Raw genomic sequence first — 15446 nt, forward strand, 5'->3', positions numbered from 1 at the left:
TTTTAGCCATAATATATTTACACATATTATTATATATTTAGAATATATAATATATTATAATATATGTATTTATATTATGGTTAAAACATCAGTCGTAGTTTCCCACATATTTTATATATATATATATATATATATACAGTACAGACCAAAAGTTTGGACACACCTTCTCATTCAAAGAGTTTTCTTTATTTTCATGACTATGAAGGCATCAAAACTATGAATTAACATAATATTTAAAATGGATACCAGCAACCTGTCCTAGAATGTGAGCAGGAATGGTTGCCACCACTTACAGAGCTGACATTTTAGCTACTTTTCATAAAAATGTCAACTATGAGGACTTTTTCATTTTGTAATATGACAAGCAGGATCTTTTGGTAATATAACACTGAAACACACATACAACATATGTATATGTAAATGAGAGCAATGAAAAAGTTTAGGAGCTATCATATTATGGTGAAGACTTCATCATAATCTCCAGTGCTATCTGGATGGAACAAAGTCCAGCCAGAGAGCTACAAATGGTTGGTATGTTTGTCTAGAAAATGACTGTTTTGTTGTATGTAGGTTATTATAGTTTCTAGACCACAAATCATCAAGCATCAAACTACCAGTGAGACAACCATGTTGAATTATCATTGTGACAAGCCCTGCACCCTAGCAGTGATAGAGTAAAACTACACCCTATGTACATAATGTTTAAGGCATGCTTGAGACTGAAAAGTGGAAAGCAATGAGCCAGTGGTTTCTGACTTTCTGCCGGTAATGTTTGCAGGAACTCATTAAATGTTTATTGGAGCAGGGATGCAATCTGTTTTAGTTGTACTATCGTAATCCAACAGGACTGGATGGGACTGATGGTAGAAAAATGAAAGCAAACAATATAAAGTTGTGTAAATGGGAGGTTTAATTTATAAGTCATTTACAGTAGGTATAGTCTATCCATAACTGTTATTAGGTTCCTGCGCAAAACTAGAAAAAAATACAGACACAGTTATAAAATAAAAATCATATAAGTGTAAGAAAAGGAGGAGGTACTATTGTTTACTGCTTAAAAATAAGCCATGAATGTACACCTGAAATATAGCACATTGAGCAAGTGTTCAAGAATAAGCTGACTGGAATAAAAAGGATTGACTATATTGCTTGTCTAGCTATCTTCAAAAATGTTATTGTCACAATTTTATGAAGAGCTTTTATTAGTCAAGAATGAAAGACTGTCATTCATTACTACCACAATACTAGAGACGAGAGGTATAGCACAATGTAAGAATCTCACCTGATATTTCGGCTTTGTAAGCAGTCATATTTTCTATTTTTAAACTGGACCAAATTTCACATTTGTATCATAAATATAAATCCTAGAGCAGCAATTACTTGTATTGTTCACTGTTCTCTAACATAATTTGCTATTCTTATCTAAGTAGAGTAAAAAAAATCAAATTATTTGGTTGGGAAGTTTGATAAAAAATAGACAATGATCATAATAATCATGAGTCATAAATGATTTGCCCCACAAAAAATTCTATATTTTTAGGCAAACACCTAGATACCATATACTTTTGAAATTGCATGTGATTATAAATATAGTATAGTCACTGCGTTTATTTGTATAGTATCACCTGCTGTTTGCTAATTTCCCTATTTCTCTGTCCAGTTCAGAAACTTCTCTGAGGTGGTCGCACATGCTCAGTTCAATCCTTAAACTGTCATCAGCTACATATACTGTTATAAACTGAGTTACAGGGTTAGAACGTTAGCAATACCCCCTGAGAAAGGACATGCCTTGGGAGAACTGACATGCTCCATGAGAAAAGACACACCCTTTCAGCTACTAGCCTGAAGAAAATCTAGCAGTGCAATGAGAGCAATAAATGGGGAGATCTTTGGATACATTTGAGGATTGGTTCTAGCTTTGCTAGAAAGAGAGAGACTGTCATGTACTATATGATGTCTGATTTGCATTTTCTGCTTTTATCATGGCATCTTTCCTTTAATTAAAAAAAAATAAAAAAATACCTACTCTACTATCGAGTAAACATGACCCTATATGCTGATTGTTTTAGATCATCAATATAGTGTTTATCTGGACCAAAAAATGATAAACTTACTTCAGAATTAAATTTCAGTTGACATACATTGCAGGGGGTGATTTGCTTCCTTCTCTGTTGTAAGGGAGCCCCAAATGTATGACTTATGACTGCTTTTTGAACTGGGTCCATCTGCAATAGAAAGACAGAAATAAGTCTTGTTTAACCCAGATTTATCTTCATATGATGAAGATGATAGGAGTGGTGAGCTATATGACTGAGCGTATGTCTGTCTACAAGGCAATATATTAACATGCCTTAGGAACAATACACATATGTGTTTTTATAGTAAAGTTTTGCCGCTTTAGTTAAAAACTTTACTTTTTAATCTGGTGAATGTGAAAGTGTAACTGGAAGCTCTTGGTCAAACTAGACTGAACTACTGTATTTTACAGAAAAATAACTGCAAACACTTTATACATATACTGTATGTGGATTCTACCCAAAAAAAAATTAAAAATTATTTTTTGACTGGTGGTACATTTTAAAGAGTCTTTATATTGTATATAAACAAAAATGTTGTATAACTAGGAATTTTCAGTTTAGAATACTTCCTGGAAGAAATGTGCAAACTTCTTTAAATTTATTTTGTCTCTGATTTGCTGAATTTAAAAAATAAAAATATTTTTTTTTTAGTCCAAATCAAATCTAATTGAGTCAAATATGCCCTGAAAATTGGTATATAACACTCTAAGGCTATGTTCATAGTAGCATTTGGAATGTAAAAAATTCTAGCTCACTGACATTCATCCAGAGATGGTTTTTGTTGCACGGATTCAGCCCTGGCCTATGAAGCAATAATGACATCAAAAAGCTTGATGGCGGATGACCGCACTTTTTAATAGCGTTTGGAATCCAGTCGCTGAGGATGAGGCTAGCGGAGCTTAATGGATCTGACATTGCCGATTGTGACTATGTATATCTGGATCTCAAATGTACTGATCCCCTGGGGGACAGAGGGGTAAAACTTAACATTTAATAATGGTAATTTTAAAATAAGTGGACACTAGAGGATGGGCCTCTGTAACAAACAACATGAAAACAGCCCTAGGGCGATCTACCATCACAGGTTCGTCTCTATCCTCAACCACGCCTGAGAGAACCCCTGGTCTACATCTACACCTGGGTGAGAACGTTCTTGTTTATTTATACCATCTTTCCCATACTGTTTGTGTATGTTCAGTCTAGGCCCCTAGGGCTGTTTTCATGTTGTTTGTTACAGAGGCCCATCCTCTAGTGTCCACTTATTTTAGAATTACCATTATTAAATGTTAAGTTTTACCCCTCTGTCCCCCAGGGGATCAGTACATTTGCCATATTAATTTTGGGAGTAAATAGGTCTGGTCGTCAAACCCGGCCTCTCTGTGTTTCTTTATATCTGGATCTCCATTGACTATAATGGGATCCGGACGCTTTTCTGGCATAAATGTCATGTTTTGACAGTCAAAAACCATTACATGCAATAGTTTGGTCTGGCCCACATCCAGCATTTGTGCTGGATCAGCATACTACAGATGTGAACCTGGCCTGAGATCTCTGTGGAGATCCAAACATAATACTTCTCCGAGTAAGACATACAAGCCATTTCTCCTTCCAAAAAAACAGTACTGAGTGTCTCAAGACAAAATTGCCCTGGTTAGCTAAGTGGCCATGAAGTTTCTCTTTCTCATTAGGGAGACCACCTAGCATGCATGAGAAGTACTATAGTCAAGTTAACACTAGGAAACATGTATGAAAATTTGCATATCTTATAACTGCTAGCATCAGATAGGCTTAATGTTGTTTCATTTTTTAAATAAACACTAATTTGCATATCTTTATGTTTCTGGGAAAGCTGTTCAAATTAGCATTCCTCCAAAAAAGAAAAAAAAATGAAACCTTTACGATGTCAGCACTGCAGATATGATAATTTGCATATATGTTTCCTAGCATTGGCTGGACTGCAATACTTCTCATGCATACTAGGTGGTCTCCCTAATGAGAAAAAACATGCAGTACTCTTGTCCTTTTTAATTGAGAACTGGCTTGAATGTCGCACTCAGAGAAGTGTAATGCTGGGGAATTCCGTACTCTAGTCCTTTAGGAAGGAGAACTGTCTTGCATATCTTACTTCCTAGGTTATTCTCCGGATATGAATCACAAGAAATTCGGGACAAATTCTGAACTAGTAGAATCAATTTGCTCATCTCTACTTTCTAGGTATAATTTAATCTTAATTCTTCTACTCTTAAACAGGTTGTACCAAGTTTAAAACTTATTCCATGTCCATAGGATAGATAAGTAATTGATCGGTGAGGCTCTGATCCCTGGGAGACCCCTTAATCACAAAAACAGAGGTTACATGTTCTCTTTCCCCCATTCCAATGAAGTGGAGTTCATACATGAATACTAATGTTGGATTCAGCATAGCACTCAGCTATCTTTACAAATGAATGGAGTGGTAGCAACTCTTTTAAAGGGGTTGTATCAAATTTAAAACTTAACCTCTAATGACAGCATAGAGGATAAGTGTCTGATCGGTAAAGGATCTGACTATTTGGACCCCAAAATTATGAGAATGTGGGTCTTCTGTCCCCCTATAAGAATGGATTGGCAGTCACGTATGACTGCTGCCTCCGTATTAATTTCTTTGTAACTTCTGGAGATAGCAGAGTACAGTATTGTATTGAATGGAGTGTTAGCGTTCATGCACAAACACCACTTCATTCAAATGAGGGACATGTGTCCCTGTCATTGTGATTGGTGAAGGTCCCAGACAGAGATGAGCGAAGTTAGGGAAAAATTTGATTTGGCTGCTTCGCTGAATTTCACAAAGAAATTTGCTTTGTGACTAATTACTTCGTCACGAAGCACATTTTTTTATTTGTAGCCAGCGCAATGATGGGGATCGGCCATCGCGTCGTCCCTCTGCCATGGAACCCCTCATATGCTGTGTTCATCACTGATCGTGGCATCTGAGTCTACCATTTAGGCCTTTCAGGGTAAAAAAAAAAACAACCCTCACCTTTTCCAGATCATAGTGTAGAGGCCGGCGCGGCCATCTTGATTAAAGATACCACGTGAAATCTTGCATGGTGACGTGAGGATGTCATCACGCTGGCCGGCATGGTTATGTCATATGTAACTGAAAGTAAGATTTTATGCAGTATCTTCAATCAAGATGGCTACAACGGCCTCTTCGCTCAAATGAGTGAGTATGTATTCTTTTTGTTTTTACTGCCATTTTAGGGAAAATTGATTTGTTACAATGAAGCACAAATAAATTTGGCTTCATAGTGAATCAAATTTTTCCTGAAATTCGTATCGAAGTCAATTCATATGACTTCTATTTGTTCAACACTAGTCCCAGCGGTCAGATATTGAGAATCAATGCTATAACATGGTAATTGTGCAAATTAAAAAGATTATATTAAGGGAAGTCTGTTAAGAGTAGGTAGGTAGCCCTAGGCACGTGAATAAATATACCTTTATCATAGCTTACATTATCAACATGACTGAAAAACTGAATTTCCATTCTGTCCAAAAGTTTCCAGAAGGCAAGCCTTAATTGTGCGCAACTTATCTTCTTTCTTCTTTGTGACTGCTATTGTATCCAACCAGGTAGAGACCACCTTGTGGGAGCAGTGCACAGCAAAAAAAAAAAAAAGTTTCTCAGTCCTGCTCATAATAAAAGCTGCAAAACTGATATAGTTACCCATCTTGTCCCAGCTCCTACCTAGCACTGTCAGTAATTTTTTGGGGTCAAAACTCCTGACACTCTTTTAATAATTATAATTTTATTATAGGTTGATTTTAATTTTGTTTTGCTCATGGTAATAATGAGTCAAAGTATTCAATTTGATAAATAGGAAATGCAGACTTGTTTATTTTTTACTATAAAATACCACAATGCATTTATCACAATCTTTTTACTGCGTTTAAGTAGTGTTAGAAGTTTAAACCTGACCTAACTGCTGACAAAACTTTTTAAATAAGTTTTCTGGTTTGTATCAACATCTTTTAAAATTATCATTTATGCAGGTACAGTAGCTGTAATTTTGTAATGCATTTAGGGTCCATTCACATGTCCGCAAATGGGTCCACATCCGTTCTGCAGGGTGAGGAGCCATTCATTCTCTATGGGGCGGAAAAGATGCGGAGAGCACACTATGTGCTCTCCACATCCACATTTACGGAGCGCGGCCCCGAACTTCCGGTCCGCGGCTCCGCAACAAAAATAGAACAAGTCCTATTCTTGGACGCAATTGCGGACAAGAATAGGCAGTTCTATGGAGGTGCCGGCCAGGTGTGTTGCGGATCTAATCTAAAAATTTTTTTTGCAGGATTAGTTATACTTTTTATTGGCCCTATTTTGGGATATACATGGAGTATTAATTAACATTTATGAAATCTTTATAAGAGGGAATGCTTAAAAAACTGAACTTCTGCCATTTGTTTTATGATTTATATATTGTGTTGCAACTCTTTGCAACATAGCTTTATGATACATGTATTCTATTGGTAGGTGTAATTACAATTATGTAAAATGTGGCATTTTTTTATGTTTTTCTATTTTTGCATAATAATAATATGTCATGCAAAATGTTTTTGTTATAACATTCCAAAAGCCATAACTTTTTTATATTTAGTAACATAGTGTATAATTTAGTAACATAGTATTTAAGGCCAAAAAAAGACATTTGTCCAGTCAGTTCGGCCTGTTATCCTGCAAGTTGATCCAGAGGAAGGCAAAAAAAAACTGTGAGGTACAAGCCAATTTTCCCCACTTTAATGGGGAAAAAATTCCTTCCCGATTCCAATCAGGCAATCAGAATAACTACCTGGATCAACAACCCCTCTCTAGTAGCTATAGCCTGTAATATTATTACACTCCAGAAATTCATCCAAGCCCCTCTTGAATTCTTTTATTGTACTCACCTTCACCACCTCCTCAGGCAGAGAGTTCCATAGTCTCACTGCTCTTATCATAAAGAATCCTTTTCTATGTTTGTGTACAAACCTTCTGTTGATGTATCCATATGAGGGCTTGTTTTTGTGGCCTAAATTTTATTTTTTAGTAATATTACTTTGGGGGTACAAATAGAACTTATTGATTAACGTTTAATACATTTTCCACTTCCAATTTCCACTATTGTTTCTGCACTTTATTCACTGTGCACCATAGCTAATATGATGATTTTATTCTATGGGTCACATATATATAGTTATTTTTGTTTTCTAATACTTTTTTAAAGCAATAAAATATTTTTGATGTTGCCACATTTCAAGACCCACAGCTTACTAATTTTTTCATCGATATAGATGTACTGTATGTGGATATTTTTTAGCACTTACTGATAAAAAATACTATTATTATTATTGCGTGTGTAGTTGGAATGGGTAAAAAAACTACTTTATTGTTATATATTTTCTTTTTCTTTTTTAATTTGTTCTATTATTTTTACCAGGCAGAATAAATTACATATCTCTCCATTGCTTTTAAAATGCATTTGTAAAAGGTACTTTTTAACACTTGTGGGATTGAACATTAGGGCAGATTTATTAATAATGTTTAAAAGTTAGAAACTTAGTCTTAAACTCCTCTAGATTTATCACTTTGGCTGATGCTGGATGATAAATATTGTGCACCACCTGTATGCCATACAAAGTCACTTTTAAAGGGGTTGTCCGGGTTCAGAGCTGAACCTGGACATACCCCGAGTTTAACCAGGGCAGGCCCGCTGTTAGGAGCATTGGATAATTTCAGCGCAGGGCAAGGGCTTTTTCTGTTTATAACAACACACTGCTGGGCTGAGCTTTCCACCCAGCAGTGTTGCCAGTGACGTCACCAGCTATAATGGGCCGGCTTTAGCGTTGCCCTAGCCGTTTTACAGGCTAGGGGAGCGCTAAAGCCTGCACATCAGAGTCGGTGACGTCACCGGGCTCACTGCTGGGTGGAAGCCTCAGCCTATCCGTCCTTAAGGAAAGCCTGGTACGTCACTGGAACTCCATAAAATGGCTTTGCCCTGCGTGATTTAATGCAGGGCAAAGGAGAGCATTGGAGCATAAAATGCTCCAATGCTCATAACATGGGGCTCCTTGGGTGAAATTCTAGATATGTCTGGGTTCAGCTCTGACCAGAGACAATCCCTTTAGGTCTCTAGTCTTTTTTGCTAAGGCACGTTCCCTTGTTGGACGAGTGGCAAAACTGTCTAAAACTGAGTGAGGGGCAAAGCATGTACACCAGTTTTTGCTGCAAATTGTGCCAGATTTCTGGTGCAATCTGTTTAGAAAATCTACCCCACTGAGCTCAAAGGAAAGCTCACAAATTTAGAAATGATTGAACTTGACTGATATATGTCCTTTCAAGCTTTCCAATTATATAGCTAACATCTACCAACCTATCTAACACCAAATGTAGTTTTTCAGGGGGACAAAAGATGTTAGGTAACCGAGCATGAAAGATATACTGTATTTGATCAAGAAAAAAAGGAGGCTATTTTTAAAATTGAGGTTAATTACTTCATTAAAATATCACCCATGAGAGGCTGACAACAGAGAATGAAGCCAATGCTTTATAGCTCATTAAAATCTTCATTCAGTTGAAATATTAATAAAATGAAAGCATAAAATTCATTAGTCAATTATCTTTAAACATTTTTCCTTTGTGGAAACATCACACATGTATGTTGTGGCCTAAGAACTTAAATGGAATCTTGTAAATTTTATGCCTGCCTCTCAAGGTCTACAGGGGTACATACACTTTCTTACTTCTTCATAATTATTAATCATATTAATGTGTTTTTAATTGCAGACACGTTCTACAACTTAAACAAATAAAAGTTATGCAAACGTACAAGATTATAATGTTTCAGTAGATAGATATTATTTAAAACTTGAACTTGACATTTTTATATGAGTGACAATATGCATTGATGTTTCCTCGCTTTCAAGATCTATCTATCGAACTATCTATCTAAAATCATTTAATTATTTACTAGCTTTTTCCATGCTAGAAGCAGCCTAGCCTCAGGATGATGTCATGAAAATCAGATTAGTGGAGGTATGACATCCTCACACCACCAATAAACAGTTTTAAGCAGCCACCAATGCCAGAAACTAGACAGTAGATGGAGCCAGAAGGACAAAGTTCTGTCTACTGTTTAGTGGCCAAGCTGGAGTATTGCAGCTCAGTTCCAATTCAAGCGAATGAGTGCTTAGCTACAGCACCCCAATGCCAGAAATTCCACAGTGTACAGAGACTTCCATCCTATGTATAGTTTTTAGCACCTACAGTATGTCTTCCCTAAAAACTGCTGATTGGCGGGTGTCCTGGGTGTTGAGTCCCCATCAAACTAAAGATTGGTCATCAATATCTAACATTGAAAAACCCCTTCACTGTAGGGAATACAGCAGTAATGTTTGCACCTCTGCCTTAGACCCTGAACAGACTCAAAATGTCATTCTGTCGAATAGGTGACGAGCAGTGCTATAGATTGATAGTTGAAGGGACCTTTCACAGACCATACATTTTGACCCAGAAACTGAAATGTACAAGCCAAATTATAAACAACTTTCCAATAATTAGTACACACTTTGCAACATCTTATGACAAAAAATGCCTCTTTCATAACTTAGCAGACTTCCATTACCTCCTGCACTGATCACTTACTCTAAATTCTCTGGTAAAATCTATATACATAAGACAGAGTGTATATGGATTTTAAGCTTCACTGACAGATCAGATTATAGCTGCTGCTCATAGAAGTGTATAGAGAGTGAAGGGGAGGAGGGAGCATATGTAGAGAGTGAGAGAGGAACACTGAGGTTCAGACAGATGCTCTTGCTTGTAGTAAGAATCAATCACCTTGATAAATGTATTCCCAACTAATCAAAAACTTGCCAAAGCCAGTTCTTGAAAAATGACCCAGATGACAAAAGTGCTTGCATGCCGATGCTGATTCTCAAAACAATTTCCAAAATTCTAATAAATTTGTATATGAAAATAACCTTTAACTTCTAATGATTAGTGATGGATGTACATCAGCCGGGATGTTTCGTAAACGCAAACGTGTGTACGCGATCAAATGTTCGCGAACAGCGCATTAACAGCAGGCCCCATTGACTTTAATGGCAGGCAAACCTAAAAAACCTTTAGGTCATATTTGCAGTCACCAAATACTTACTTAAAGCACACAAATAGTCCCACAACATGGACAGTGACATTCCAGAGGGGGATCATTGGCAAAAATTCAGAAAAAAAAAAAGTATTTTAATCAGGGGACATTTTTATCTTAAAGGGAAACCCTCAAAAATGGGCTTTGCTATAGCCTATAAAAAAAATTATTTTAGGCCATGGGAGTACGGGCCCCAAAAATTAGGCATTCACCTGACAGAAAATAACTTGTGATGATGTGGCTGGAGGTACATTAGGCGGTCACTGGATACAAATTTTACTGTAGGCCAGTACAGGCCCCAAAAATTTGGCATTCACCTAACAGAAAAGTACTACTGAGTATGTGGCTGGAGGTACATGAGGCGGTCACTGGATACAAATTTTACTGTAGTCCAGTATAGGCCCCAGAAATTAGGCATTCGCCTAACAGAAAAGAACTTGTGATGATGTGGCTGGAGGTACATTAGGCAGGTCACTGAATACAAATTTTACTGTAGGCCAGTACAGGCCCCAAAAATTAGGCATTCACCTGACAGAAAAAAACTTGTGATGATGTGGCTGGAGTTACATTAGGCAGTCACTGAATACACATTTTACTGTTGGCCAGTATAGGCCCCATAAAAATTAGGCATTCACCTAACAGAAAAGGTCTTTATGCAGCTGTATATATATAAGACAAGGACCATTTCTTGTTCTGGGTGGTGGTGTATATGTGTGGGCTGGCATGAGGAAAATCAGTTACAAGTGGTCGTTACAGGTGTTGAATTCTTCCGAGATCCATGCCTCATTCACTTTTAGAAAGTGAGGTAGTCCACACTGTCGTGAGCTAGGCGAGTGCGGTCACGACCCCCCTGCTGCGCTAAACATCCATTCAGACAGGACACTTGACGAGGGGCAAGACAAGAGTTCAATGGCAAATTGTGCCAGCTCTGGCCACAGGTCAAGCCTACACACCCAGTAGTCCAGGGGTTCCTCATTTAACCCGATGTAGTAGGACACATGTCGGACTAGGCATTCCCTGAGGCTGTATCAGGAAAGCGGCTGTGGATGGGTTGCTTGAAAGAAAGATCTCATATTCCAAGTGACCAAAACATTTTCAAACCACCCTCTTCTTGCAGGAGCGGTAGGATTGGTACACGCACCTGTTTCGCTGTGGGTGGAAATTCCTCTGCCAGCACCCTCAACAGAAGAATGCAGCATCTCTTGCATAAAGGCCTGGAAATGCTGCATTCTGCCACCCATATGTGATGCTGGTAATATGTCTGCCATTTTGTGTTTGTACTGAGGGTCTAAGTACTTTGCAACCCAGTACAGGTGCTTGCCCTTTATGCTTTTTATAGGGGGGTCCCTCTTCAAACACTGGAGCATGTGCATTACCATTTGCACTAAATTGGAAGCAGTGGAGCGCCCTGGCTCCTGCTCATCACCCAGGAGAATGTCGTCCTCGGTCTACTCCCCCCAGCCAAGGACAACATCAGGGATCCCCAAAAAGTTTAACCCCTTAGGGACGCATGACGTACCGGTACGGCATGTTTCCCGAGTCCTTAAGGACCCATGACGTACCGGTACGTCATGAGTTTAAAATGAGATTGCGGCGATGCGGGTGTTAATCCGAACAGGATGCCGGCTGAAATCATTCAGCCGGCATCCTGTCACAACGCCGGGGGGGGGTCATCTGACCCCCCCGTATCGGCGATTGCAGCAAACCGCAGGTCAATTCAGACCTGCGGTTTGCTGCGCTTTCTGCCGATTCTGATCCCCGCGGTCACTGACGGGTGGTGCAGGTGGGGTGTTGCAGGCAGTGCGGGCGGTGCGGGAGGCGGGCGGTGCGGGACGCGGGATTGCAATCCCCCGCCCGCCTCCTCTTGAATAATCGTTGGTGTACAGTGGTTATACCAGAGTGTCAGCACATTGCTGACACTCTGGTATAAACGGCTGACATCTGTGATGCGATGTCAGCCATTTAACCCTTTCCATACCGCGGTCTGTACGGACCGCTGTATAAAAAAAAGTTAAGAGTAAGATGGGGCTCCTTCCCTCTCCCATCGGGGGGCTGCTGTGCCTTTGCAGCCCCCCGACAGGATGGGGTGACAGAGGGAGGGAGCCCCCCTGCTTACCCTTCCCCTTCCCCGCAACACTTTATGACTACATACAAGAATCTTTATTTTAACGTCTTTGCTGTTGTAGTCAGATAGGAGCTTTTAAAGCTCCTATCTGACTACAACAGCAGAGACGTTAAAATGAAGATTCTTGTATGTAGTCATAAAGTGTTGCGGGGAGTGACGGGTTAACTGGTGACCATGGAGACGGACGCCTATTTACTCTACGAGAGGTCGGCCAGAACTCATCCCTGATGAAGAAATTCGGTAATTTCGAAACGCGTTGGAGAGGTCTTTTGGTCTAAGAGAGTATCCGTACTCAGTGTGACGTCACACGGAAGCAGCGTCCTCCTTGATCACCAGCCTGGGTTTCCCTCACGCGCACGAGTCACCGGCCGGGACCGCGCGCGTTTGAAAGAGGAAACCTAAAGACACAGCCGTCACCACTACCTCTGAAGATAAGCACCAGGAAGCTCCGTAAGGAATCCTCAAAAGCCATCGGAAGTAAGGCAAGTTAATAGTACATTCACCCTGTTTTAGGTACAAAACCTGTAGATTTACACTGGATAGCCAGCACGGTTTATTATATTATTTTCTTGGTTATAAAAGTTTGTAAAATCAGTTTTGAATACCTTGAGGGGTGTAGTTTCTAGAATGGGGTCGTTTTTGGGTGGTTTCTATTATGTAAGCCTCACAAAGTGACTTCAGACCTGAACTGGTCCCTAAAAAGTGGGTTTTTGAAAATTTCTGAAAAATTTCAAGATTTTCTTCTAAACTTCTAAAACTTGTAACATCCCCCAAAAATAAAATATCATTCCCAAATTGATCCAAACATGAAGTAGACATATGGGGAATGTAAAGTAATAACTATTTTTGGAGGTATTACTATGTATTATAAAAGTAGAGAAATTGAAACTTGGAAATTTGCAATTTTTTTTTTTGTTGTAAATTTGGTATTATTTTATAAATAAAAATTATTATTTTTTACTTCATTTTACCAGTGTCATGAAGTACAATATGTGACAAAAAAACAGAATGGCCTGGATAAGTCAAAGCGTTTTAAAGTTATCAGCTATTAAAGTGACACTGGTCAGATTTGCAAAAAATGGCCAAGTCCTTAAGGTGAAATAGGGCTGAGTCCTTAAGTGGTTAAAGTCCCCCTCAAAGCCTGCTCTTCTTTCTCCTCCTCCTCATCCCCCCAGCCACCATCCTCCTCTGACTCCTCTTTAGACTCCTGCTGACTTGTCTCAGATGGAATATCCCCCTTGGGAATTCATTCAGCAATGCGACTTCCTCATCTTCCAGCTCCTGCTCCTCGACGGCTTGATCAATGACACGACACAATGCACGCTCCAGAAAGGAGGTGTAAGGTACAATGTCACTGATGGCACCCTGTCTGCGACTGACCAGTTTGGTGATCTCATCAAATGGCCACAGAAATCTGCATGCATCGCGTATGAGCAGCCAATGGCATGGTGAAAAGAAACCATGCTCCCAGAACCTGTCCTGCTGCATAGTTCATATAGGTAGTCATTAACGGCATGTTGCTGCTGGAGCAGCCAATCAAACATATAAAAGGTGAAGTTCCAGTGCGTCCGGCTATCACAAATCAGACATCTGACGGGCAGGTGGTGTCGCCACTGAATGTTAGCAAGGCGAGCCATGGCCGTGTAAGATCTTCTTAAATGGCCAGAGATTTTCCTGGCCTGCTGCAAGACATCCTGGACCCCCGGGTATTTGGCAACAAATTGCTGCACGACTAAGTTCAGGACGGCACTTATGTCATTTTGCCCTGTTTCAGCATGCTCATCAGATTGGCACCATTGTCGCACACCACTTTACCAACTGTCAAATTTAGCGGGGTTAGCCACTGATCGGCCTGTGACCGCAGAGCTGAAAGGAGTGCAGGACCAGTGTGGCTCTTGGATTCCAGGCACAACAGCCGCAGCACAGCATGGCTACGTCTCACCTGGCACATCAAATAGGTTTTGGGGGCGCAGCGGAAGAGGCAGTAGCAGTGGAAAAGGAGGAGTCAGCCGAGGAGGAGATGGGAGATGGAGGATGGAGTAGGAGGAGGAGGAGAAGAGTCAGGCCTGCATGCAATCTGTGGTGGTAACACAAAATCCACACGGGATCCACGGGTTACATGCTTGACGGCCGTCAGAAGGTTCACCCAGTGGGAAATAAAAGTTATGTACCTTCGCTGCCCGTGTTTGCTAGACCAAGTGTCTGTGGTCAGATGTATCTTGGCACCGACACTGTGTGCCAGAGATATATTTACTTGCCGCTGAACGTGGCCCCATAGCTCTGGAATGCCCTTCTCAGAGAAATATTTTCTTCCATTGCGGTGTGCCAATGGCTACAAATTTTATAATTTGTCCACCAGTTTATATGGCAGTAGTGGCGGGCTAGCAGTTCTGACAAGAAAGCGGTCAGCCATTGGGCAAAAGGGTTATCCGGCATCATCAACTTTTTCCTCTCGAACATTTGGGCCACGGAAGCCTGCCTTCTGCCAGATGAACGTGACAGAGGCACGGTGGAAGTTGGAGTGGAGGACAAATGGGAGGATAGAGGAGAAGAGGCAGGAAGTGGAGCGCAGGGAGTGTAGCTTTGTGGGCTATGACGGCATTGCTCCCATTGGGCTTGGTGATGGGAGGCCAGGTGCCTTCTTAATGCTGTCGTCCCTAGGCGAGTGTTGGGCTTACCGCGACTTATGCGTTGACAGCACAGGCTGCCGATGGCAACACTATTGTTGTGCCAGCATCCTGAGAGCGCCAGAAGTGAACGTGCATGGTGGATGGCTCGCTCCAGATATATTTGCAGTCTGCTTTTTGCCTCCTGTGCACTGCGAGCTCTGCCTGCTTCTCCTCCTTCTCCTCCCTTTCTGCTGCTCCATCTCTCCCTCTGAACTCCCCTACTGTTCCTCTCTTGTGGGCACCAACGTGACGTCCATCGACACATCATCATCGTCATCACAACTGACATTTGAGATCTCGGAGTAGGCAACAACAGCTGGGACCTCCGTCTTTGGGCTGATCTGGGTATTGAGATCAGACCGCTGGGTGGCGGCCGTTGCTACCTCCTCTTCCTCATCCGATG

The 15446-nt window shown here is 40.4% G+C and overlaps 1 protein-coding gene across 2 annotated transcripts in view; it reads right to left on the minus strand.

Annotated features, from left to right (window-relative positions):
* ZNF385D (zinc finger protein 385D) overlaps nt 1-15446 on the minus strand; it is a 569376-nt gene that overhangs the window by 291345 nt on the left and 262585 nt on the right. Inside the window, exon 3 of one of the 2 annotated variants that reach the window (XM_040433352.1) lies at nt 2115-2225. The exons of the other annotated variant lie outside the window; for it this stretch is intronic. Coding sequence (XP_040289286.1) covers nt 2115-2225 — 111 coding nt within the window. The remainder of the gene's footprint in view (nt 1-2114; nt 2226-15446) is intronic. 2 annotated transcript variants of the gene reach the window in all.

This window comes from Bufo bufo, chromosome 5 (genome assembly GCF_905171765.1).
Source record: "Bufo bufo chromosome 5, aBufBuf1.1, whole genome shotgun sequence".
In the NCBI taxonomy this organism is placed as follows: domain Eukaryota; kingdom Metazoa; phylum Chordata; class Amphibia; order Anura; family Bufonidae; genus Bufo; species Bufo bufo.